The sequence below is a fragment of the Topomyia yanbarensis genome, chromosome 2 (genome assembly GCF_030247195.1).
Source record: "Topomyia yanbarensis strain Yona2022 chromosome 2, ASM3024719v1, whole genome shotgun sequence".
Taxonomy (NCBI): domain Eukaryota; kingdom Metazoa; phylum Arthropoda; class Insecta; order Diptera; family Culicidae; genus Topomyia; species Topomyia yanbarensis.
The window spans coordinates 94,400,814-94,428,505 of record NC_080671.1 but is presented as its reverse complement, the minus strand read 5'-3'; the positions used below and the strand labels follow the sequence as shown (position 1 = coordinate 94,428,505).

The 27,692-nt window shown below is 37.6% G+C and overlaps 2 protein-coding genes across 3 annotated transcripts in view; both read right to left on the bottom strand.

Moving 5' to 3' along the window:
* Positions 1 to 27,692, bottom strand: part of LOC131678865 (follicle-stimulating hormone receptor-like) — a 497,363-nt gene that overhangs the window by 170,493 nt on the left and 299,178 nt on the right. The window lies entirely within an intron of this gene.
* Positions 17,626 to 20,805, bottom strand: LOC131678866 (ankyrin repeat and SAM domain-containing protein 4B-like). Its single transcript, XM_058959283.1, has 2 exons — positions 18,353 to 20,805; positions 17,626 to 18,288 (listed from the first exon to the last, which is right to left on the bottom strand). The coding sequence occupies exon 1, from the start codon at positions 20,667 to 20,669 to the stop codon at positions 19,602 to 19,604; it is 1,068 nt and encodes a 355-aa protein (XP_058815266.1). The 5' UTR covers positions 20,670 to 20,805; the 3' UTR covers positions 17,626 to 18,288; positions 18,353 to 19,601.

The following is a 27,692-nucleotide window of genomic DNA, read 5'->3' as shown; positions in this document are numbered from 1 at the left end:
CGCTGCAATTTAATAGTTAACATAGCATGCCTCACCACCTATGTAGTGGGTTCGAAATCGTTGTTTTTGCATATGAAGCGAGGTGATAAAACTGATTTTGCTTCGAAATTAAAAGAGATAATTGAATGGAGTCAAAGAAAGAATTGTAGAACTTGCTGAGATACATTATATCGATGATAATAATGGTGATGATGAAATAAAAATATCAAAGTTCAATAACGCAAACGCATGAAAACAAGAAAAGATAAGTGTATTATGTCAAAGAACAAATTATGCAGCTCTTCAAGACTAACAATCTGAATTATTAAAATAGTGATGTTAACTATTAAGATTTTCGCGAAATGAACGAAAAATCGATCAAAATTGTTAAATTTTAAATAAATTACTGTGAAAAGATTACTTAACCTAATTAACTGAAACATGTGAGGACATCATTTAATGGGAAATTTTCTCACCTATTCAACGAATCGAAAAGATTTGAAATACAAAGTATACTTTTTGAGTTAGAGCTATTTTAAGGCAACTAAATTTTTAACACAAAAAGTTCAATAACTTAGCAACGATTGAGAGTTGATGGTATGTGTAGAACGATTTTTTTCTCCAAATAAGACAGTCAATCATCTCTCGAAAGGTTTTTAGCCATGAACCAAACACCCTGTAGTTTAACCATCAGTTCCTATGGATGAATAATACTTTGATTGTTTTTATATACCTTTCAAATGGTTTAGAATAACGCCTTGATGTCAATGGGAAAATTACAGGAAATATTATGGGCCTTACGAAAAACTAATTGCTGTTGATGGAGAAACGCGAATAACTTCTGAAAAGGTCGTACTAAAACAAAATAATTTGGTTGTTAAAACAAAATTTAATATATCTCGAGCACTACTACATTTCAGAAAATTTTTGTTATAAGAATTTCGATTTAAAATGGCGTTTGGAATCATATTCAAAAATAAAATTATACATTTGGCTACAAATAGCATGAATTAATAAAATTTTTCAAAAGTTGTTGTTAGGAAAACTTTTTATTTAAAGCTTCCTCATGACCCAAATACACTGAAAAAGCTTCTTCTATGTCTGTAAAACGATAAACAAAAGACTTTTGACAATTTATGATGGGGTAACGCGAATAACTTTTAAAAAGGACTTAATTACATGAATTAATTGTTCTATTTGTAGCAAAATTCCAAATATCTCGAAAACTGTCGCATTTTGCAAGATATTTGTTAAATGTATTTTAATTTAATATGATATTTAGAATTATATTCTGTAATAAAATTACAGTTTTGTATGTCAATTAGTACGAAATTTTAAAACATGTATAAAGTTATTGTTATAAAAACTTTTTTGGTGATAATTTCTCCATCATGAAATCACATTCAAAATGTTTCTTTTCTCTTTAGGTTTTTGTTGACAAAATATAAAAAATTAGAAAAAAATGTTTTTTTTTGCAATTTGATTTTTTATCATAAATTTTTTTTTTTGTTGTGAAAAATGACACGACATTTTTTTCAGTGCATATTTTTTGTCGTGCAGAATTATGCATTCCCTAAAACTCGTTCTCAGATAGTTTTACTGTATAAAATAATGTAATCTAACAAAAAAAATTGAAATTATTGCACTAGGAACATCTACGCCCTTTTGAAAAGTTGCCCTTGTATTAGAATACTGCAATTACCAGAGAAAATCATGAAGATTCATAAACCGAACACAAATGTAAAGTTTCGTTCGAATCGACGATGGTCATATTTTGCGATCTGCCGGTTTCTCATGGGATCCCTCTTTTGTAATAAAAAAATCATTTTTTTTTTAATAAAAAGGTTATAACCCGCTTAACGATTCTAATCGAAATAGATTTCCACAGTTGGACCTTACAAAAGGCAACTTGAAAATATCCCAAAATGGCCATAAATCATCAACACAAAACAAAAAAACATTTATCGACCTAACATACTTTTATCCGATTTTAGATGCTGATGGCGTCCCTGTTCCCAACATCGTTCGTTCTGATCCCAATGAAAAGAAAAATATTTTCCAACCATGGACATGATAATAATAATAAAAATAATGATAATGAATTATGGGTGTGCGAATTTATAGAACAACATTTTCGGCGTATTTTGAAAGCTAAACGTGACACAAGCTTGCACTAAGCAAACGACACTCATTCCTCACACTGAATGGTTTGCCATGACTTGAATTTTCCTCTTCAATACATTGTGTTCCAAAAGTAAATAAAGAAGAAGAATAGTGGTTGGGGAAACCGCGCGTCAATGCCCAAGCTTAGTCATATTTATTCAGATCATCAATCCAGGCACGATGATTGTCTATTTTTTTTTCGCCCCGATGAGTAGCCGTATTGCTATGTCCGTTGCCTTCGTTCCGACACACAATAGTGCCACCAAAATAAACGGTACTTAGTATTCATTTTGCTTTGTGGCGCTCTGTCCTGGTTGCCGAAGGATTTCGATAAAAATAGCTTTTGTGTCTAGGCGTACCGGCCCCCACCGAAGATTAGAGGATTTGCTTATGATTGTCATTGGCGGTAAGGTAATATTCTGTGGCCGTGGTAGCAGTGGCGGTAATGATCCGTGGATAAAAAAAACGTTTTCCGTGTAATGGAAATGTAGGAAAAATCGTGTCATTCGTAGTTCCATTCATCCAACAGCTTGAAAAAAATATATTTGAATTTTCCGGAATTTCTAATCCCGTTATCGTAACCACTGGTTCACATTATATCGAACCAATGGTCTTTTCTTTTGGGACATCATTTAACTATTTTTTGTTTGTTTGACACGGCTCAAAGCTTTAGCATAACTCAGCCGTGGATCTTATGTTTTACAATATGTAAAAATGGAAGACATCTCAATAGCGTTGTCTGATTTTATCGGCGAAGTTTGTAGCTCTGTATTAAGATCTTTTTTCTTGATGGTGAAGTTGCGTTGTTGACGGCACTGCACTGGGGAACAATGAGTTTGCCTTTTCTCGCCTTACCATCCATTTTGCCATCTGTACTGCTTTTTTATATTCAGAGCAACGATGCAAAATTTTAATTTTAGTGCCTACTATGATACATTTTACAATGAGATTTCGTATGGGAAAATTGACTTTTACCAAATATCAAATACTTCTCTGATAGTCCATATCTCTACTGGGACAGAACAAGAAAAATACTACCCGACGAAACCGACTATACGTGACCAGGAGAGGGTTAAATTAATTACCATTGTCGTCCCACCGATTCGAAACATCTCCGGAACTGCAACAAAAATAAACAAAGCAATCTTCGTCGCGCCAGATTGGCCCACCATGAAATGTGCAAAGGACCATGTTTCGAAGCTTGTATCACAACAGTGTAAAAAGTAGCATTTTATGTGCGAATCACAAAGTGTGACATCAAACCGCGTCCCGAGAACAGATACGAAAAGGAAAAACGGACCACCAGAAATTCCGCAACTTTCCGTGCGCGCGCTCTCGTTGTTGTCGTCCACTCATCAACCGTTCAAGCATTCTGCCGAGTCTGCCGGGGCCAGGCCAGAAGGAAATGTACAAAATGCTGGCAAACTGTAATTAATCTTGTCGGTGATAATTGTTTTCGTAAATCCGCTCCGCTGTGAAATGTCATAATATTTCATCATGTCGAGCCATCACGCCCCGTCAAGTGCGGGACACTATACGGGCGAATCGTAATCTTCCCCGTTTGTTGATGGTCCATCTACACTTCTAGATGTGACGGTCCCGGAAATGGGACGAATCATTTCAATTAGTCTCCTCCCGTGGTGAAATGATGGTCATTTTACAGCGTGCGGTTTGGCAGATCGTTGCTGCTGCTGCTGGCGTCGCTGCTTCGGTAACATCAGGAACAAATGATGGTTTTGGTAATTTTGAGGGCTCATTAAGTGGCCTATTTGCTCGGGAATTAAAGGTCATTTGTTTGAATGATTTGGACCCGTAATGTTTCGACGCGTTTGGAAATCATGCTACGTGGAGGAATTGAAGTACAAGTGATTTGGAGGCTTGATCCGCATCACATCGTAGCGCTATTTTATTCATAAAGTAATTAACAAATTCATCAGTACCACAATGATCATATTTAGAAACTAAATACCGATTAAGACATCAATAACAGTCAAACAACTAACTACGACGAACAATTAAATCATCCCACTTCCCCCATAAATCAGCTCAACACCCTTCGAGACAACCACTACCGTCGAACTCAGTCGGTAGGAAGCTACACTCCTAACACCAAATCATCGTTCTCGTGCGGGTGCAAAACTAATGATCAGAAAATAAAAAGCACCGGATTGATTTCCCATTCAACACCTCGACTGAAGTACCAACGCCCGCAATGATTCCCCGTCGGAAGAATGACTCGTTATTGATTTTAAATCTTTCCGCAAACCTCGTAAATCGCTTTTTGCCCTGTTGCTGATCCGATTGTTGAATGAGCTGGTAGGGGCGTGGGCGGGCGCGGGAAATCGAATAAAGGTAATTTTCACTAAATCATCGCCGTTTCGATGAGTTTCTTTATTGTTTGGCTATTTGGTCGGGAGATGAAGAGATATACGCGCATCTTGTTTTCAATTGGTTTACGTTGTCGGTTTACTCCCTCTGGAGGAAAATTTATCAAGTGCGATAAGATGATGGATTCATTTATGTTTGTCGGCTTTTCACGCGGAATGTGTACGATGGATGACAGGTGCGGGTGGTGGATGGTTTTGCTGTTGATCGGTGTTGGAAATACGTATGATTGATCAAGGAGGAATGAGAGTGCATTCCCAATTTTCGCATATCATTGGTTGCTGGCAGCCGCTTTACTCATAGCGGAATGTAACATGATCTATTTCGGCAAATAAACTGATGATATGTGTGAGGTTGGGAAAATACATTTATTCATTGTAGCCTTGCAACCGGAACCTGTCGGCAGAGAGATGGGATCCGGATCAGTGGAGGGAATATGATAAATTGAATATACATGATTGATGATACGTTGAGTTCTTTCACGGCTACAGTAGATTGGATGCTTGGTTACTTCTTAGCATCATCTCGAAGGAAGGATGTTACCGCTTTACAAATTAAAAATAGTTGGGCGCAAATCAGTTGCACTTTGTGATTAATTTCACATGTAATGTATTTTGCCCATTAAATCAACAAAGCCTATTTCGACACGTCTTTTATATTAAATCAGGGGCGGCGAAACACTTTACGCCCGAGTGGGGAGAAAGTATAGGGTGAGGGGTCCATTAGTAAGCATTTTTTCACTTTTTGCAATGCACACGCTTACATTACATTCACATTAAATCACGTACGTTTATGCAAATGGAATTGTGGTACATCGATGGTTTCAAATGTGTGTAGTGCGAAATACATGCGTTTCACATCTAAATTTTTTGAAAAGGTTCAAGACTTCGAGTGGGTAATTACCCACTCGGTTATTTTCGAGTGGGTAGTACTACCCATACTACCCACGCTTTCCGCCGGCCCTAAATTAAATCACAATATCTATAAAATAATTGCATGTAGATAGCATCTTGGTGCGGTAGTAGGGGCTGACCCATCCCACTCTCTCCAATTAAAATATTTGTATATTTTTCCTTATATTAAATACTAAAATATTTGAATATTCTTTAAACTAGCAAACGAATCCGTCTACTTTTTCATATTATGCAGGGCATATGCTGAAAATCGCGCGAATAAAGTTAGCAGTAGAGCAAGTAATAAATTATACCTACCGCTTTGTTGCTTTCTACCGCACGAAAAAAGTGAAGGATATAACGGAATTAAATAGCATCACACGAAAAGGTTCGATAAAATTCATCCATTCAACCGATCGGTTTTCAAACTTTCTGGGAATAAAATAAAACTCTTTTTTAAACTTTCTGGGAATAAAATAAAACTCTTTTATATTTCGACTATGTTAGTCACATTTTCTTTTTTACATTTTAACGACATTCAATTAGCTGGAGATTACTGGGTAGGGAAAGTTACGAAAATTAGAGACATAGTACTCACGTGAGAGAAAGGTTGTGAAGTAAACAGATCGGAAAACTAGAAGTGGCAGGGTCATTAATCTTTGCCTTCTGTTAATGAGGGCCGAGCTTAGGCAGTATAACTACGAATCACCCGAGTTCATTAATATGTGTCCTGGTAACGATAGACGTGTCCATCTTTACCGTGACAACCGACAAGCACTATGGCTCTAATTTTCATAACTTTCCCTACCCAGTAATCTCTAGCTAATTGAATGTCGTTGAAATGTAAAACCTCTTATTAAATTTTTCCACGTTAATTTCATAGCCATATCGAAATTCACGTACCTTCCTCTTAACACTGCTCAAAAGGTCTTGCAGAATGTTTGGGTCAGCTTGTTGTTATGTGGAAATATTTTTTTTCCACATTTCTGCTTCCGATTTCACTTTATTATTGTGCTTCCGTATTTCCTACTTTATGATAGGTCAGTATTTCCCAATTAGCCGCAATAATTTTAATATGTCTTATATCATTTGGACATCACGGTTGATCCAGTTTATATGGGAATTTGCTGTGTGACCGCACTCTTCAACCCGTAACTCCGGAACCGGAAGTCCGTTCAACTAAAAATTCAATAGCAGCTTATACCTTTCAGATGAAACTAAGTTTGTGAAAATCGGTTTAGCCATCTCTGAGAAAATTGCGAGTTTAAATGACACACACATACATACACACCAGGGTTATTAATTCGATGAATTCAGCATTAATTCAGCGTTGAATCGATAATTTTTCCTTTGATTTCAATGGCGTTAATTTTGGCGTTAATTTCATCGTTCATCGTCAACGCACTTCGATGAATGTAACGTTAACGTTAACGAAAATTTTGCTTTGATTTCTGTTTTGAGCATTTATAGAATGGTTCTTATGCTATCTAGTAGATGTATATTTTTATATCTACATATTGTCTTCGAATAACTAATTTTTTATTATCCCAAAGGTATCAACGAAGCCTTGGTTCAGGGGGATGGATGTGGGTCGGGATTTTATTCGTGTAATGTCCCGACTTATGTCCAACCACTACACCTTAGATGCGCATTTGCGGCGAATTGGGCTTGCGGAGAGTAGTCTGTGCGCTTGTGGCGAGGGCTATCACGACATCGAGCACGTTGTCTGGATATGCGCCGGGTATTTGGACGCCAGGTCTCAGTTAAAGGATTCCCTTCGGGCCCGAGGTAGACCACCCAATGTCCCAGTCCGAGATATGCTGGCAAATCGTGATTTCCCCTATATGTCCCTTATTTATACTTTCATAAAAACGATAAATATCCCAATTTAGACCCTCTCTTTTTATTTCTCGTTTTTAGAAGTTTCCTCCTGCCGTGTGGAACCGATCAGCTCCAGACTGCCACTATGTAACCGCCGTCGCCCTTACCACTACGGAAACTGAACCGAGAGCGATTCGAGGTCCGATGACTTTTGAAGGATTCCCCGCGGGTCCGAAGAATACCATCCGCCAATCCGACCTACTAGACTGAGGCGCTAATTGGTTTCGCTGATCTCCCGTTTGTCCGAAAGTTGCAAGTTTTGCTCTTCTCTCCCGGTCACCATCTACGCCTTCTCTCCCCTGTCCTTGATTCAACTGCTTCTACACCGATTTTGGAAATAATCCCCCCTCTGAATATCTTGACCAAGCATAAGTCTCCGATAAAAAATTAAATTTGTATTCCGTATTCCTAGTTTTAAGATATTTGTAATTTTACCTCTTTGTTAAAACTATTGTCCCCCATCTTGTAAATAGAGTTGTATCCCTAGTTTTGAAACACCGGTGAAATTTTTCATAAATATTTGTTCCCCCTTTTGTGTAACAATCTATATTGTTAGTTTTAAGATAACTGTAAATATTTCCAAAAAAAACGCTTTTAATCCACCTAACAGTGTGATGAGACATTTCTTATAACTCTTATCACTCTCTTCGGATATTATATCGTTTGAGAACATTTAGAACTTGATGCTTCGCGATGTTTTTGATAACACATACTACATGGGAAAGTGGCAGGACTCAGAGAATCGCTCAAATCAGCATAGGACAACATCAGTGCTAGAAATCTCAAATCAAATCAATGGGAAGCGAAAAAATGGCCCATAAAATAGACATAGCTACGAATTATTGTTAATGCTCTGTTAATAAAATATCTAAATTGTGGTGGGAAAACTGAATTTTCCTAAAGGGGTTATATATTGTACTGAGCCAAAAAAATCGCATTTTTTTTTAATCGATTTGAAGTTTATACTTTACCCTTTGGCGATTGTTTACTTTTTCGGTCCCACCTATCAGCATTGAAGTATCGTTCTTACGTTTTTTACAATAACTACAGTTCTACACCACCGATTTCGTCCGGGTTTTTTTCAATAGCGATCATTGTTACTATTTACAGCTGATATCAGCTTGATAATCCTAAAAAAATACGAAAATGACAGTTTCGCTTCTAAACTGCTAGCAAAAAAATTAAAGGGTTGTGTACAGGACACGACCACGGTGACATTAAAAATATAGCTTTTTTATCTATCACACATATCGACACACGTTCTTGTTCACTCGCCTGTTTTCATATGTTACAATTTGCTATATACCCTCCCCATTAAAACATAATTTATTGAAGGTCTTTTAACGGTAATCTATTAATTAATCAAGTATCTCACTAGGTGATTGGCATTATTTGGCTGATCCATCTAGTAAAAATAGGCTGGTCTGTCCAGAAAATATATTCAAAAGAAAAGTTCCATATTGAGAGCTGTGATGAGGAAACCCACGCCCGCCAACGGAAATATACAGATTCTCCATAAAATATGAAATTTCATTTTCCATTTAAATTTTCAATAATGTACTAATGAACTTAAGTAAACAATCTTAAGTGTAAGTATTTCTTGATCGATTAGTGGTGGAAAAATGAAATTATTTGATAAATTACATTGTTATGCAACGTTCGCACTATCAGTTAAAACGGGTTTTTATGCTATCTTGGTGACATTTTTCTTGTTGCTAATTATTAAAACGTGTTATAACTCTGTAGTGTAAACATTGTATTATTAAACCAATTCTGCAGCGTTTTATGTTATATAGGTGTTTTATGTGGTAATAGGACTGACATAATTATATCTTCAGTACAGTGGTTTGTTTCATAATTTAAAACAGATTTATTTTAAAATTTAAATTAGTATACCCAACCGTATTTGTTGTATACCTTAAAACGTAATTAGAACTGTGTTTTAAATACATAGGGTAGGACAGATATTCTGACTGGTTTAACTGGGAAAACAATTTTAAGTCAAGTAACGCTTAAGACATGGCTTAAATTTGAATCGAAAAAGAACACCCGCTTCAACTGCTGCTGGGACGGTAAGTTCTGTTTTAAAATTTTCCGTTGTGTGCAGTACGAAACAAAAGTGTTTGAAATTAGAAAACAAAAAGTTCTGCTGGGAATGTGATTGTTTCCGATGCAATTACACTCAGATTTTTCACGCAGGGGATACAGGCCGTGTAAATGAAAACCGCGTAAATTTAAAAAAACAACGCGTTGATGAAAACCGCGTAAATTTCAAAATCCGCGTAAAAAACCTGAGTGTACTCTCCTATATAAAATACTACGCTGCTGAACAGTGCAATAACTACAGAAGCACGTTGTCAGATGCCTTACTGATAAAAACATATAACCAAAATATGAAACATGAAAACCAATAGGCTCTTTACCCTACGCAGCTACAAAGCGCCGTAAACATGGATTAACAAGTTACAACGCACACGCGTGCATAAAAATAAATATATTTTTTTCAAGCGCAACACTCTTAAGCAGCACACACCGTATTGAATTAAATCCAAACCACCCCACCCACCCACTTTGCAAATCATTCTGTAACACCGTGCTGGTACCCGAAAAATCCGCACACGGCCACCGCTGCCGAAAATGCATAGCGTCTACCACTTATTGTAGTGCCCAGACGCTGCAGCCATGATCTTACCCGTTCGACATAAGAACAAAAACTGATTCAAACGCAGAGATGCCAGGTACTTTTTTCAAATGTCTGCGATAATAATTTTAAAAGTCTGGGAAGAACAAAAAATGTCAGGAAAGCTAGTGTAACCAAAAGCCTTTATATTCAAAAATCTGCAAATATCTGCAACCAAACTAAGAAATCTGCAAATATCTGCAACCAAACTAAAAAATCTGCAAATATCTGCGTCATCGAAAAAATCTGCAGCTTAAATTAAAAGTCTGCCAATTTGCAGACTTGTCTGCAAATCTGGCATCTCTGTTCAAACGGGTACGCGTCACCTCTATTTATAAACTAACCGTATATGGTTTAGTTATTTAGGTGCGAGTGTGTGCAAATGCCAACGTTACCGAAAATCGATAGCGCTATTGCATCGCCCGGAGACGACGTTGCTCGTGTGGGATAAGAGCAACAACTGATTTAAACGGACATGCGTTGCTTCTATTTATGACTTTTCGTGTTTCATTGAGAAACTAAGCTGCCCTCTTTTGACGGCTGTGTCTGAGAAATCTGCCTCACGATTGGTATTTTTCCCGTTTTTTGTGAACTTTTTAATTTTACCAATTTCCAAAAGTCTACTTTTATTGGGGAGATATTAAATTATTACCAATATTTAAGTTAGGTGTTTCTGAATCGGTTGGTGTATGAATGATTAAAATCCATCTAGTAATATCGGAGTTATAAGCGTGCAAACCTTACATAGTTTCGTTACATGGGAGATAGTTTAGATTTTAGAATGACACCTAGCCCCAGATAGTGGAGTAAGACATTTTTAATGTCAAAAAGTATCGCCCTGTTTGTTTGCATGGAGCGTGGAGGGCGAAACTTTAAATAAACAAACAAAAATACAGTTTGGCCCGTTGTATTTTTTGCTGTAGTTTAAGAAAGCAATATCGTAGAATCAAAATTTTTAGGTTAATTGGTTGCGTTTCAAAGCCCTCATTCGCATGTATGAAAAAAGCCTTATGTTTACATTTGTGAGTATCGCCCTTTTCACAAAAAAGCGTTGAAATGAAATCGCAGCTCCTGATATCACGCTATCTCTGAAGTGCATGAGTGCATAGTTCCAAATTTTACTTCGACATCGACTTTTTCTAAAGGTGACTTCCCAGTAGTATCCTTGATTTGAATTATTATCCCTAATCCTAATGCCAAAGAACAAATAAAAACCTCTCGAAAACGAACCGTTTGGGAAAATCATCATCATTACTGGAATTTTCATTTTCACGAAACTTTTCGATAACCTTCCGTCACTTGCGTTAATGCACTGGGTGCACAGTGCTCTGAAAATCTAGCAAAATCGTCTTAGGGCACCAGCGGGTCTAATTCAGAGCTATCTGCGCGGCGAGTTAAATCTGTGAAGAATACTAAAAATTAATTTCTATTCCACAATTTTCAGTTCAGCAATTCGAGAGAACGTGTTCACCGCAAGCCATGAAAAATAGACTACGTTGTGAAGCGATGGTCACTATTTATTAAAAAATCACGGTTAAATAAAAAATAAAACTATTAAAAAATTTCAAATAGTTTATAATTTTCACAAATTTATTAGGAAAAATTGTTTAATAAGCTTTCGTAATGTTGTGTAGGAAAAAAGCTGAAAATTGCAGTATTTTCTCTATCTGCAACATATAAACCCTTAAGTATACCAATTAATTGGTATACTAATTGGAATAGGTTCACCAAATTTTGGAAGAAGTCTATAAAATAACCCCTTGAAAGCTACCCAAAAATTGTTGTAGTTCGATGCAATAAAAAAATCTCCAAAAATGAAATGTACCTATTAATGTGAAACACAGTGAATAATACATACAATAAAGATCCATTTTTATCAGTCTCATGGCGTATTTTAGGCTGACAAAATGGGGACATTGACTAAAGCGGGCAATTTTTTTCTTTATAATAAACTGAAGCTGTTAAAATATTCTTCCCGTCCCTTGATGTAGTCTGATAACTATTTCTGATTATGATGAATTTTTCATTTTTGCATATTTCCATCTTCATGATAAGGAAAACATGCTCAAGAAAGGATTTACTCGAATTCAGTCTTGTTCGACTGCTAGAGCCCATCAAACATATGTTCATATTTGGCTGATAAAATCAGGGTTTCAATGTATTATAATAGATATTCAGCATTCGAAAAAGTTTCTTGTGAACGAGTGTAGAACGACTTTGTTTCTACTTACTTGAAGTCAGCGGCGTAGCCAGAAATTCGGTTTGGTGGGGGTTTGGTGAAAATCGATCATACTGTCCAAACGGCATAATTCCGAAACCGTAATTTTGGAAGTTTTAAAATTATGCAGAATTATTTTTTTTAGAAAATAGTAACAGAGTTCGTGTCTTTAGCGAATTTGTTGAGACTTTATTGTAGTCATGAATATTAACCTGAGAAAATTCACCATAAATACTTCTTGGACGATATACCGTCAAAATTATTTTATCAAATGATACGCTGTTTAACTCATCGAAGGTACTGGCGGTTTTAAAAGGATGCTATCTTGACCTTAAATTACTATTTTTGAACATATGACCTATACATATAATTGGTCATACAACAAAAATCAAATGCTCATCAAAATCGATCAGGAACTACTAGAGTCGAATGGAAATCGTCATTTTTCATAAATTTCTCTCTACATTCGGAAAGTGTTATCCTCGTTATTAATCATATTACGTTTTCGTCTCAACTCGACGCATTCCCAAAATAAAAACCTGTTTTAATTCACCTAGTGGTGCAATTGTGCTTTTCTCATTTGTCCAGACTACGATTCCATGGCTGGTTATGTTCAATACAATGGTGGAAATGAATATTACATGTTCAGTACGATTTGCACATACACACAATGGATCGACAGCCACGATCTTGAGATACTATGTGATACTGAAACATCACTTGAAACCAGCGGCGGATCATGCAGAAATATCCGGGAGGTCCGGGTCCTGCCGAAAATTTTCAACTTGTTAAGAAATTTTAAACTAGTTTTAATTTTAAAGTAGCAACCCCTCACTGCATACTCCCTCCGGGCCGGTATGATTGACGATTTTTAGAGTGATTGCATAACCTTTCTATTTGAGAAAGGCAAAAATGTACCAAAGTCCAAAATAGTCCATTTTTGCCAAACATCTCAATGTTTCATGCATTTTAAAAGCATTTGGCATCAAAAATACAAATTTGATTTTGAAAATTTTTCATTTCAGTTTATATGGGAATTTGCTGTGTGATTGCACTCTTCAACTCGTAACTCCGGAACCGGAAGTCCAATCAATAAAAAAATCAATAGCAGCCGATGGGAAGGTTGTACCTTTCATTTGAGACTAACTTTGTGCAAATCGGTTCAGCCATCTCTAAGAAACAGAGGTCACATTTTTTTCCACATACACACAGACATTTTCCGATCTCGACGAACTCAGTCGATTGGCATATGACACTCGGCTCTCGTGTCGGGATTAGATTGACGAATTTTAGAGTGAATGAGAAAGGCAAAAACATTTTTAGCAAATGTTGAAAGTTATGCATTTTTTTGGTGAGCAGTTCTATGTTTCATAGACATTAAATCAATTTTAACTTCGCTTCCTATTAAATAAAGACCCTTATTACAGTACATTTCTACAAAAACGAGCTCAATTTGAAAATAAATCTGAGGATTATGATTGATTACAGAACTCTTCCTTCTCTTGGCTACGCCGTTGCTTGGAGTTATTTATTTCGCTTTTCATTTTCCGATATGTTTCAGATCGATCCGATGGTCATGAATTAGAAAAATTGCAGTCAGAAGATTCGCACAAATGAATATTTTTGTACTGATAAGTTATCAAGTTCCTTCCTGACAACTTGGAAGTGTTCGGTGATTATTCATAGCGGTTGTAGATAGAAAAATGAAATACAAAATTCGATTCATCGAAATATTGTTTGGCTTATTTCAATGGATTATTACTATATTGAACAATAAATAGGCGACAAACAGTAATCCACAAACAACAAGCCATAACTTTTAAAGTATTCAAAATAGATATTTAAAGTCTTCAGTAAAGTTATTCGCAAAAGTAAGAGCTACAAATTTGCTGAAGGCATCATTTCGATATAATCACTTCCACGAAAATTTGTGAAAATATCTCACTCATAGGGGGATTAATCAGCAAAAGCACAATACCAAAAGAAAGGGCATATTGCCTCCATTAAATTCTCCGAAGATACAATTGACCTAAAATAAGCCGTTTTGGCGTTAATAATAGATTACATGTTTTTGGTCATATTTCTGGCAATGGGAAATGATAAAAATCTTTCGTCCGCATTTAATGTTAAATATCTCTTTTGATAAAAGTCCGATTTCAACAAACTATAGCTTGTTCGAAAGGTATTCGTTAAAGCTGTCTAAAAACATATAAATTGTTAATCTATATTGTCAATTTCGGCAGATAATTTAAAAAAACTGCAAAAAATGCCATTTTTACGCATTCAAACATTCATATCTTGGAAACTAAACAGCAGAATCAAAAACAAATTAATAGCGTTCATACTGTTTTTTAGTTCTTTCATTTAAAATTAGTTTGGATAAGATCGGTTCAGCCATTGCTGAGAAACACGAATGAGAATTTGTCCGTTACATACACACACACACACACACAGACATTGTCCCAAATCGTCGAGCTGAGTCGATTGGTATATAAGACTCGGCCCTCCGGGCCTCGGAAAAAATCTTGAAAGTTTGAGCGAATTCTATACATTTCTTTTATAAGAAATGTAAAACACCATAGTAATTATTTTTCCGCAATATCGCAGTATTTTTATTTAACGAATCAGTATCTACTCATTTTTGTAATTTTTTGCGGAATCATTAGTCATTCAATAGTTTTATATTAGAAGCGAAAATATTAACTCAGACCGTGAAATCGGTCAAAGTAGGTGAAATATCGCCTATTTTTGTTCACGAATGCGAAAATTTCAAAGTCTGGTCAATAGCCTCAATTGCAAGAATACATGCACGAGGCATTTCACATGGGTTAGTCATGTCCGACTTGTTGTAAGCAATGAAGAAAGTGTGACAGTGTAACTTCCCAATATAGAAGTTTCCTTAATGGAAGCACGGTTCTTGAATCCTATGAAAGCCCTTACCTTCCTGCATAAGTCGAGATCAGGCATTGCATTTATCGCTCATATGAGTAAATGCGTCCGAATAATTTATTCTGTGAGAATAAAAACTCACATGTTCACACGAAACGTTATTGGCACTAAATACCACGTGTTATTTCTCCGGGTAAATAAAACTATCGGAGAATGAGCGGATGAGTTTATCACGGTATCCTTTTTGCGCTCGCTGCCTTGCTGTCGCTATTCTAAAAAACAAAAAAACAAGTCAATTGTACTTCTTTGCTGCTTTTCTTTTAAATTAAGTATTTATTATGAAGCTTTTATTGATTTCCAAGAATAAAAATATAATATTTATGCTGCAGATTGATTTGTACTGTTGGTTTCAACAAATATTGCAGTTGGCTGAATGGACTTATTTGCCCCATCCACATGGAAGGGCACAGACTGCAGTGCGCTAATTACAGGGGGACATTTCTTCTCAACTCGGCGTACAAAAAACTGTCGCATCTCTTGTTTAGCAGACTGAGACCGCTTGAAGAGTCCTTCGTCGGCGAAGGCTGGTTTTCGAGAACGCCAATCAACGACGGATCAGATTTTCAGCCTGCGGATGATCCTAGACAAAGTCGGGGGGGGGGGACGTACAACTTGTTCATTGGTTTTGAGGCGGCGTACGACTCAGTGAAAAGAAATGAGCTGTGGCAGATTATGTCAGAACATGGTTTTCCGGCGAATCTGATTAGACTGAATCGTGCGACGTTGAATGGTTCAAAATCAGGTATTCGGATTGCAGATGAGATCTCAAACTCATTTGTGACCTTAGATGGACTGAAGCAAGGCGATGCACTTTCAAATTGGCTGTTCAATATTGCTCTTGAAGGAGCGATCAGGAGAGCTGATGAGCAATGGAACGGAACTATCATCACAAGGTCGCATATGCTCTTTGGTTTTGCGGACGATATTTATGTAATTGAAATCGATCGTAGATCAGTGGAAGAGGCCTTCTTGCCTTTTAAGAAGGAAACAGCGAGGATAGGCTTAGTCATCAACGGTTATGTGTTTCGGCTATGCAGTCTGCGGTTTACAAAAACAAGACACCGGACCACAGATCGAATCCTTTAAAAGGGTCCCAACGTCGAATGAGGACAAAATAGTGTTTTTGTAAACCGCAGACTGCATAGCCGAAACACATAACCTTATAGTTATTACAGTCGACCCCCATCCAAAACAATTAGTCATCAGCTCAGCCAAGACAAAGTACATGGTCGCAGGTAAAGAGAGAGCCAGGTCTAGTGGTGTTGGTTCCGAGGTAGTGCTTAATGGTGACGTTTTTAAAGTGATCGAATAATTCGTTTATCTTGGTACACTTGTGACTTGCGACATCGATGTTTCTCGTAAGGTAAAAAGGCCAACAGAGCCCTTTACAGTCTACGTAACCAGCTTAGGTCCCGCAACCAGCAAACGTCAACAAAATTCACCTTTTACAGGACATTGATCCTCCCTGTCGCTCTTTACGGCCACGAAGCGCGGACGTTGAGGTAGGCATATAGGAGAGCATTCGGAGTCTTCGAACACAAAGGTCTGCGGACAATACTCGGTGGAATATTCGAAAATGAAGTTTGGCACAGACGCATGAATAATGAGTTGTATCAAGTATACAAAACTATTGTTAAACAGATAAAATATGACAGACTGCAATGGGCTGGTCATGTGGTACGAATGTCGGAGGAAAGAATTACGAGAACAACATTCAGCAAAGAGCCAGAAAGAGGACGCCGCACAGTGGAGTGAAGACAAACAAAAGTCGGACAAAACCTCAAATGTTACCTAATTTTGCTGAAAATCAAAATTTAAGCTAATTTTGAGGTGCTGAGCTCATTTTTGATGTCAAAAGTCGTAAAATATTAAATGTATTTTTCCATGCAGTGTCATTGAACCTTTCTTATAACTATGATCCCGTTTTCATGATAGATTTTCCGTTACTGTTCACCAATGTTAGCAATGTCATAAAAAGTGAAGAACACTACTTTAAATCCATTGTATAATGTGTTGGTTTACTGTAGATTGTCTAACTATTTTACACAAAAGACCATGCGCCTCCATATCAGCAACAAAGCTTCAAAATCTCCTTAAAACTTTTTGCGCACCTAGGCGCAGAACGAGACCATGATATTCGAAAAGTAGAGGTTATTTCCCATAGAATGTATACTATGAGACCGTTCCGAAATGATTCCGAAATTTGTACAGAATACATTAGTGAAAAAAGTATTTTTGAACTGACCACCTCAAACATATTTAAACTAAAAAGTCATAGTTCCAAGCAAAGTCATCAAATATATTTTATTCACTAACCAAGTTCTTTCGTTTCTCTACACAATGAAACTAGTTGGGCTAAAATCGGACCAAAATGAAAGAGCAACATGCAATTGAAGTGAACAGAGCAATGGTGGTTTCGGAAATGAAAATCATTAAAAAGTCCGGACTTTGCTACGTTTAAAGTGATGTTAAAAATCGTGTTCTTATCCAATGATCATAAAATTTTGAATATACATCCTTCAATACATAAGAAATTTAGGAAAAATGTAAAATATCAATATTTCAAAAATAAATTTTTGAGCTTTTGGCCAGACTCCAGCCACTGTGCGCCGACTTCGCGGGAGGCCACGAACACGTTGGATATACGCAGTGAAAGAGGACCTGAGATGCCTGAACGTGCGGGGGAACTGGAACTCTACGATACGCCCGGTATTGGTGAGATGATGCTGTAGCCAACAAGGTTCAAGGTAGGCACGGATGTAGCGGGCCACATATCAGGCTGAAAAGGAACACGATCATATTTATTCGCATAACACAGTAAGGCAAACCCAAAAAGTCCTCGGCACGGAACTACATCTTAACTTGGGGACTCCTGTTTTCAGTCACCTTCTACGACATGGAAGCTAGAATCCAGTGGCTCAATTTTCGGTTGGACACCACACTGCCTCTGAGCAGGTTCGTCTGTACATATAGAAATTTGATAACAGAAATCCAGCAAAACTTCACCGAACTATCATCAGCCGGTAATTCTTAGCCGGTTTAAACAACCACTACCGACACTACACGGCTTATCTAGACTGTTTGGAGAAAGAAACAGAAATTGAAGGACAGCTTCCATAGATGGCCGAACAGACAAAAACCTGTTGAATATAGCATGGGACGATCAAAATGTTAATATTCAGATCATTATGAAATTAAAATTACCATAGATGTTACTTAAACTCAAGAGTCCCACGAATTGCGAAATCTTCTCTGAATACATAATAAGGCTAAGTTGCTTAGTTTCATTGCCATTCACCACCAAAGATTTAACTAATTATACTACTGAATTCTATATGAATACATTAAAATCCATTATATGGCTGATCAACGTGTCCCAAGAAATTTATTATACCGCGCGTTCATACCACAATTACGAGTTCCTGCATTGATCCATTGATACCAAAACACCCAAAAAGACACTCCCGTCCCGTTAGAACAAATTGAACCATAAATGATTCTTTCATCACACGGAGAATTAAAAGCCTCGAAATGATTGCCAATGCTTGCCCCAGCATCAATTTATTGACAGCTCAATTTACTGAACCCAAACCATCACTCATTGTTCCACACCCCCCGACGAACACAGTTAGTCCTGCGCTTCATAAATACGAGAGTGGAAATAGAAATTACAATAAACTATACTACGACGATGACACGAAACAGGTTTATTTCGGTCTCGAGGTTATTGGAGCACGAAAAGTGGTTTTGTTGTGGGTAGTATATCCGTTCCGCTTCCTTTGGGCGAACGGCGAACGGCGTCCGGCGAGCTCCATCAACCCGCACAGGGGGAAGTTGCTTTGTTTGGCATGACATCTGCTCGTTTCGTTCGTCTGATGCTGCTGCTGCTGCTTATCTCGATAATGTTCGCATGCCCAGTGCCTAATTCGAAACTGGGTGAGGCCGAGGCCAAGCCCGAGACGGACGATAACAGCTTCGAATGACACTGTCGATATTGCCCCAAATGTGCCAGTGGAAGTGGAAGTAATCGGGCGTATTCTTTTTCCTATGGTGTAGCCACTCCGTGTTTGAATCTCGATGAAGATGACGAAGCTTTCCGATGATCAGCCTGTTTCCCCTAGTGGATATAGATCCGGGCATTATTGGAACGACAATTTATTCGTGCCTTTTTCAATCTTCATCTTGTAACGCCCCTTTTTGCAGAACGGTTCGGCGAGCTGGAACTGGACGGGGGGGACGTTGTCGGAGAAAGTGCGTTATTATATCGTGATTCCGGTACGACGAGATGAGTGAAATGACACAAAACCCAGGAAAACGAGAGAGAGATAAATGGTTTTATGATGTTTGGGAGAAGCTTGCCAACCATGATGCGAAGGAAGATTGTTTTTATCGTGCTTGGTGTCATGTTCCGCATCATTCTCTGACAATCGGACAGGGTTCAACGGAATCGGGTTTATGCTTCGTCCCACTTTCGGGCGGTCTTGTACTCTTCGAGGACAACGCACAGCTTCCGATGGGGGCCAAGTGGAAGCTCTAATGCTTTGATATCCTGCTCAGTCATCAGCATTAAACTGTTCAAATCCACCCCTTTATCAAGAAACTGCTGATGAAACCGTTGGAGGTCATATATTTTAAGGAGTGCCAGCAGGGAGGATTCCGCTGGCGCACTTGCTAAATCTTCACCAGTATCCGAATCCTCGTCGTCGTCTGGTGATCTCGAAACATGGATGGTCTTTCGTTGCGGTCGCGTTTCAAGTCGATTGACAATGGTTTGGTTGATTGATTGTTCCTTGATTAATTCCGAAAATACCAAACAAGTCCTAGCTGCACTCTTGCTGGTGCTGGATGCTAACCCGCCACTTTTGTTCTGAATCAGTTCAAAAAGATTCGCATTATTCTGTTTCGTTTCGTTTTCTTCCGATAAAGCTTTATCATCATCAGCATCTGGAATGCTACTCGAATCTTCATCACTACATCTTTGTGTACCATTATTTGATTGATAATTCTCTCCAAACTCGTCAAACTGTTCGGACGCCATATGTTCACTTTCAAACGGAAATTTCACTTTCAGCTTCGCATACCGTTCGTTAGCTAACTGTTTCAACTTCAACACCACGTTTGGTCTTCTCTCTTCGTTCATTTTCATCAGATATTCCAGAAAATCCACCACCTCTTGCCATTTCCCAATTTTAGCTAAATCACACGCCGTTCGGCGACCCCCATCCAATCCGTACAGGTTAGCTCCCTTACCGAACACCAATTTGACACACTCCAAGTGTCCCCGAGCGGCCGCCAAATGAAGTGCCGAATTGCCGAAACGGTCCACTTTGCTAACCTTTCCTTTCCGTTCCAGCAGAATCCGTACGGCTTCCATCTGTCCCTCGTGGGCAGCCCACAGTAGCGGAGTCATACCGTTCTCGTCGGGCTCGTTGACCTCCCATCGGTTGGCCTCTTTCAGAACTTTCAAATTAGCTTCGCGTGCCGCCTTGTGATACCGTTTGCCCTTCGTAATGATACGCATCGTTCGTGACTGGTTTGCTGGTTACTGGTGGAGTACCGCTGACAAACTGGACGGACTGATTACACGCGCATTACGGGCAACTCACATCCTTCATCCAAGTGCACTGATAAACGAACTCTGGTGAAGTGGGCTAACAACAACGCCATCGAACGGTCCCGATAAGATAATCGTGATTCCGGGCGGGCGCTGATTCGATGTGTCGTGTTTGGCTTTGTCATCCTCATGTCGCACCCGTCAGTCATGGGTTGGTGCACGTGGGGGTGTTTGGACAAGCGATAAGCTATAGGAGAATTTCCTGGTTTCGGGGGAGGGACGGTATTTCAACAGAAAATAATCTAGAAATAATTCAATTGAATTACTACGCGAATCACCGTCGAATATATCAGTGCGTGATTTTTTTCTGAATGAGTACCATTCTCCTTCCAATCCCCATTCCCATTCCCATTCCCATTCCCATTCCCATTCCCATTCCCATTCCCATTCCCATTCCCATTCCCATTCCCATTCCCATTCCCATTCCCATTCCCATTCCCATTCCCATTCCCATTCCCATTCCCATTCCCATTCCCATTCCCATTCCCATTCCCATTCCCATTCCCATTCCCATTCCCATTCCCATTGTCAAAGTAAGCTCAGATGCCAAATTTCACATCATTTGGACAATTCTAGACTCCCGCCCACTTCGCTTGAAATTTTTGAAATGGGGACTATGGGAAAATATGGAGGAAAAATATATTAAATACCATAACTTTTGAAGTAGCAATCAGAAAATTACAATTCATACCTCTTTTTTAAAGGAAATAACCTTACTATTTGAATGGAGATATTTTTGTTTCCAAAAAAATACGGGAAAGAGGGGTACTGGGTCATTTTGGTTCCAAAATCCCCTATTTTTAATAATTTTTCTGCCTCGTGATGCAAATCATACATTTATTGCAGTTTTTTTAATGTGAAAAAATCTCAGCAATCGAACGGTACATTTTTTATCTTTGTCCGAATACGAGAAGTTTGGGTTATAGGGCCTTTTGTAATTTATATTGAATTTTATCATTTTCTCGTGCATATATCTCTATTATTCAATCAATTTTCATAAAATGTAACTTGTTGAACGTGGAAAATTATTAGGAATACAACAATATTAGATACGTTAGCGGTAAAATTTAGAAACATTAAATTTTTTGACATTAACTCTACAAATCACATTTTTTTCATTAAATGTCCTAATACCTCAACTTTCCTTATTTTTCCAGGAATGAATGTTTTCTCATGTGATCCCTAAGCGTATTTTACACTAAAAGTAGTAAATTAAATAGTAATTTTGCTGTTAAATACAGTTAATATGTGCGATTTTATGATAAAAATGTGAAATCGAGACTATATGTCAGATAATTTGATGTTTCTGAATTTTACCTGTATCGAACCTATTTTTAATTAATTCCTAAGGATTTTCCACGTTCAACAAGGTAAAATTTATTAAAATTGAGTCTGACGGCGCCGATGGTTGGGTGGTAAGCGTGACCGCCACCCACCCCAGTTGGTCTGGGTTCAATCCCAGTCGAGGTCGTTGAGATTTTTCAGAGATGAGAAAAATCTGTGGTCATGCCTTCCTTCGGAAGGGAAGTAAAGCCGTTGGTCCCCGATCCATGAGTTGATGGGTCGATATCCAGTCCAGATAGTGGGAGTGTGACCTCTCTGGCGTCGGTGTTTGGCCTCGTAGCGGAAATAGGCCGACGGAAAATAAACAGAATTGGAAGAAGAAGAATTAAAATTAAGTGAAACATTTTAGAAATATATGCACGTGAGAATGATAAAATTTAATATGAATGACAAAAGGCCATATAACCCCAACTTCTCGTATTCGGACAAAAGTCAAAAAGGTTCCGTTCGATTTCTGAGATTTTTTCACGTTAGAAAAACTGCAAAATAAGTATAATTTGCATCACGGAGCAAAAAAAATATAAAAAATAGGGGACTTTGGGGCCAAAATGACCCACTACCCTACTTTCCCGTATTTTTCTAGAGACAAAAATATCCCCATTCTAATCCTAAGATTATTTTATTTAAAAAGAGGTATGAATTGTAATTTTCTGATTGCTACTTCATAAGTTATGGCATTTAATATATTTTTCCTCCCATATTTTCCCATAGCATCAATTTCAAAAATTTCAAGCGAAGTGGGCGGGAGTCTAGAATTGTCCAAATAATGTGAAATTTGGCATCTGAGCTTACTTTGACATTTGTCACAATATGAGATGGGGGGCCTTTGAGAATTCAAACGTGTCATAAAACTTCAAATCACCATATCTCTCAAATATCTCGATGGATCATTTTGAAATTCACTGAGAATATGCTTTTTTAGTTTTTTTAAAACATCGCACAATGTTTTTTTTGCCAAAATCGTGCGATCGGGTTCGGGTCAATGAGGAAATTGTGAACATTACGAGCCGTTTCGTATAATGTATAAGATTCTGTCTTCGGATAAGTTATAGAGCAAGATTTTGCCAACAACTATGCACAAGGCACAAAGTCTTTATCTTTCATACCTTCAACATAATCGCTTGTTGTTTGTGGATGATCCCCTAAAAACCAAATCATTAAGATAACTTGTTAAATATCATGCTGACAAGTTTGGTATGTGCCATAAAAAGGATCACATAATCGAAATTGACACTTTCTATATTACAACATTGGCTGATTTCGTATATTTTCGAAATAATACGGCAAAATTTTAAAAAATGAAGTGTTTCAAATAGTGAATGGAAACGCGAAGCTAAACAAGATACATCACTTGTTATTCTTATAAACGAAAAAAGGATTTAAAATTACCTAGGCTGACCTTTTACCTTTAAAAAATGGTTAGTTCTTTACGTTGAAATGGCTCTGGTTACGTCAATAGTGTTTTCGGGATACTTAGGAGAAACTGGGCCAATTCGGACCTAGCATGGGTTTATGAGCTGTAGAACAGGAAATATTTTTTCCTGACGATCAATTGCGCACATTTTTTCTAAGGCGACTTTTTCCGATATTGTGTATAAACGGTTCTGCGCCAAGGTGTATGAAAAGTCCGAATTACCCCAACCCTGTTCCAATTCGAACCACTCATTTCTTACTTTTTACAATAGAAATGAATTGCAATTTTGACCTAAGTGCTTCCTATTCGATTTTCACTAAATTTTTAACTGTGAAATGAAAAGTTCCCTTTGATATATAAAACTTTGTAGTGAATATACAATAAAAAGTAAGAGCTCAGGCCAAATTACCTTGAAACAGGTTATGAACTATAACGTCGAAATCTGCCAACCGTTTTGCGAAAACTTATGTTTTCCTGAAAGCTCGACCGACTGTGCATACTTTCCTCTTAAACGGTTTTCTGCGATCGCGTATCAGATACGGCAAAAAGACCCATATTCTATTATTCACACTCAGATTAAACGAAATCAGTTAATAGTTTGCCCAAAACAAGATATTAAATAAAATATACTATCCGGCAGATCACAATAATGCACTTGATTTATTTGACTTTGACAAAAAATCTTGTGCAATAAAAATTGGACTAAACCGTTTTGCGCGTTAAGGGCACAAGACCTAATTTTAATTAAGTTTTGTATTTTTTTTTTGTGTTTCGAATTCATCTCGTCAGTAACTAGCACCATCTGGGTGTCTAGTTAGACGATGTATCTGAACTAGTACCCAAATTAGCACTAGTTAGACACAAAAAATTCCAAACAGTTCACACGACATATGTGAACGCCTAAAGCCACATGTCCCGAGTGATGTCCCGGGAAGCAAATATAGCTCTGGTTTGCTGTCGAGAAAGCGAAAACGAACTCTTGTCTTTTGGTTCAAGAAACCAAACGCCTGGTATTATGCAATAAAAATTGGACTAAACCGTTTTGCGCGTTAAGGGCACAAGACCTAATTTTAATTAAGTTTTGTATTTTTTGTGTTTCGAATTCATCTCGTCAGTAACTAGCACCATCTGGGTGTTTGGTTTCTTGAACCAAAAAACAAGAGTTCGTTTTCGCTTTCTCGACAGCAAACCAGAGCTATATTTGCTTCCCGGGACATCACTCGGGACATGTGGCTTTAAGCGTTCACATATGTCGTGTGAACTGTTTGGAATTTTTTGTGTCTAACTAGTGCTAATTTGGGTACTAGTTCAGATACATCGTCTAACTAGACACCCAGATGGTGCTAGTTACTGACGAGATGAATTCGAAACACAAAAAATACAAAACTTAACCCATTATTGCCCAACTTATTTTTCACGCGCATCACAAATTGTGTTTTCCGGTCGGAAAAAAAATAATGTGGTTATCCCAGTGATATTATTTTTGTACTCAAAGTAGCTGATATAATAAGGAACAACCAGTGAAAATTTCAGATTGATCGATTAATTGGTTTCTGAGATATCGTGATCGCCGCGAATGAACTTTTCAATAAAATACAACTCCGAGATAATCGGGTTTTACTGTCGGTGCAGCGAGTCAACAGTCTAGCGTATCAAACACTACGCACCGCCTACGAGTGGATAATGGGTAGCGGTCTATGAATAGATGTAACTCAAGTTGTAGTATTCCGATCTTCATGAAATTTTGAGAAAATTTTCTTCAGCGTATATAGCTTTAGAGTATCTAATTTTCAAAAATTCGATTTTTTTAATCCTGACAAAAATGTGTAACCCCTTAAGGGAAAATTTAATAAAAACAAGACATAAACACCGGTTTAACCACTCTAACTTCTTTAAACGTATTCTGCAAGAGTATATGAACAATATTAACTCATTGATAATGCCTGTTCTGCGTTATTGATTGAGTAATAGGAGTTATTCTTAGCACCTACTATATATAGTAGGTTGGGCAATAATGGGTTAATTAAAATTAGGTCTTGTGCCCTTAACGCGCAAAACGGTTTAGTCCAATTTTTATTGCATAATACCAGGCGTTTGGTTTCTTGAACCAAAAGACAAGAGTTCGTTTTCGCTTTCTCGACAGCAAACCAGAGCTATATTTGCTTCCCGGGACATCACTCGGGACATGTGGCTTTAGGCGTTCACATATGTCGTGTGAACTGTTTGGAATTTTTTGTGTCTAACTAGTGCTAATTTGGGTACTAGTTCAGATACATCGTCTAACTAGACACCCAGATGGTGCTAGTTACTGACGAGATGAATTCGAAACACAAAAAATACAAAAAATCTTGTTTTCGGCTTACACATTTTTAAAAAAAAAACGCTTCGAAACAACATTCGCTCCTAGGACACGTACACTAAAACTAAGAACCGCAAAATTTTGTGAGATAAAACAGAGCTAAACGACAGCCATGAACATGATATAAGCGCTTTTCATAATATTACCATAGCTGAGAAACAGCTGGGGGTCCGAATTGGCCAGCGGTCCGAACTAGGCCACTTCCCCCTATCAAAAATAGCAATTTGCTGCTATGATTTGATCCTCCTAAAAGTGAAATATTCCAATTATTTTTTTTTTGTGGAAGAAATGAGCTGACGTTTAGACAAAGTTGTTAAGGTTTGTTGGACACTCTAACTATCTTCTTTAAATGCACTAGAAGTTATTAGCTCGTTATACAGTTTCGACTCGACTTCATATACTCCCTATTTTACGCACCCCCGATTTTATGAACGTTTTGTACCCGATTTTACCACCCATTAATTCTTTCCTTTATATCAGCAATTCAGGCCTACAACCTTCCAATTGTATATGATCAAGGGGGTCTTGCACTGTTAGGTAGTAGTCGGAAAGTAGGGTAGTTTACCCAATTTTGGTCCTATTTAATGACATTGATGAACTAGAATCACATTTTGCTTGAGTTTTCAAAAAATCAAAGCTCTGTGTTTTCATAATAAACTAGCACACTTTGTTATATTATCCGTGGAAAACATAACAATTGAAAGAGATGCGAGAAAGACTTGGCGAGCTGTCTGTGAACACCAGTCCGGAGGATACAATTCGGCGCATATTTGTAATGTCTGTTGTCTAGTTTGTCTACTCCTATAAAACGATCTCCTGCCAGCGTGCTTGAGTCATCAATGAACAAACTTCGAATTGAAGCAGCTATTGTCTTGTACCTGTTCTCTGTTGTTATGACTTATGTGATCCAAGCGGTTATTTTATTACGTCCCACTAGTAAAATAACCAAAAAGGAAAATATTAAGTTTGTGGAAAAGATAATTTTATTAACTAAGAGATGGGTACGATATCAATAACTACAATAGTGGGAAAGGTCCTGTAAAATATTCATCCCTGCAATCGCTTCCATGAATTTAAAACATGACGAACACATCCATTTCCGATTTTAATAAAACTGAAAGACGCCCGCTAAACAAGAAAGCTCGCAGCGCACACTTTCGTAAACAAAATGAACAGAAAACATCATTTGCGTGAATCGTAGCTGGACCAACATGCTCAAAATTTTTCGATTTCTATCAGGTCAGGACCATATTTCGCGAAAACTTTCTTAAATTTAACTTTTCTAATGACAAACTGGACCAATTACGTTAGAAACATTTGATATGAACGTAAGTTTAGCCTGTAGAGCTATATTTCTAGACCAACATGTAAAATGGGCGGAAGTCCAAATGAGAGTCTCTCTGTGTTTACTTTCTCTTTCGATTATTATGGCGTCAACATAAAACTTTCCAACATTGTTTCAATAGATATTGAAAGACTCTGATGTCGTCTAGCATATTACGCTAAGAGTTAAGGAACAAACGTAGAAGCGGCCGAGTTATTGACGGAAGAGAGAGAGAGAGAGAGAGAGAGAGAGAGAGTAAACAAAGAGAGACTCTCATTTGAACTTCCGCCCTTCTCTCATGTTGGTCTAGATTTGATGTACCGTTTCTCTCCAGATCGCTAATTTAATTTTCGTCTTCGATCGTGTTTTTCTTAGTTGTCAGTTTTGGAACATAGGCGTATAATGGCAGTGAACCACGCTCTGTATCTAATTAATCAAAGAATAATTCCTACGTAGCGCTTCGAAAGATAGGAACTGTTAAATTTGACA

Bases quoted from the DNA above. Each gene is read 5' to 3' on its own strand.
- LOC131678866 (XM_058959283.1), bottom strand. From the start codon at position 20,669: ATGCGTATCATTACGAAGGGCAAACGGTATCACAAGGCGGCACGCGAA.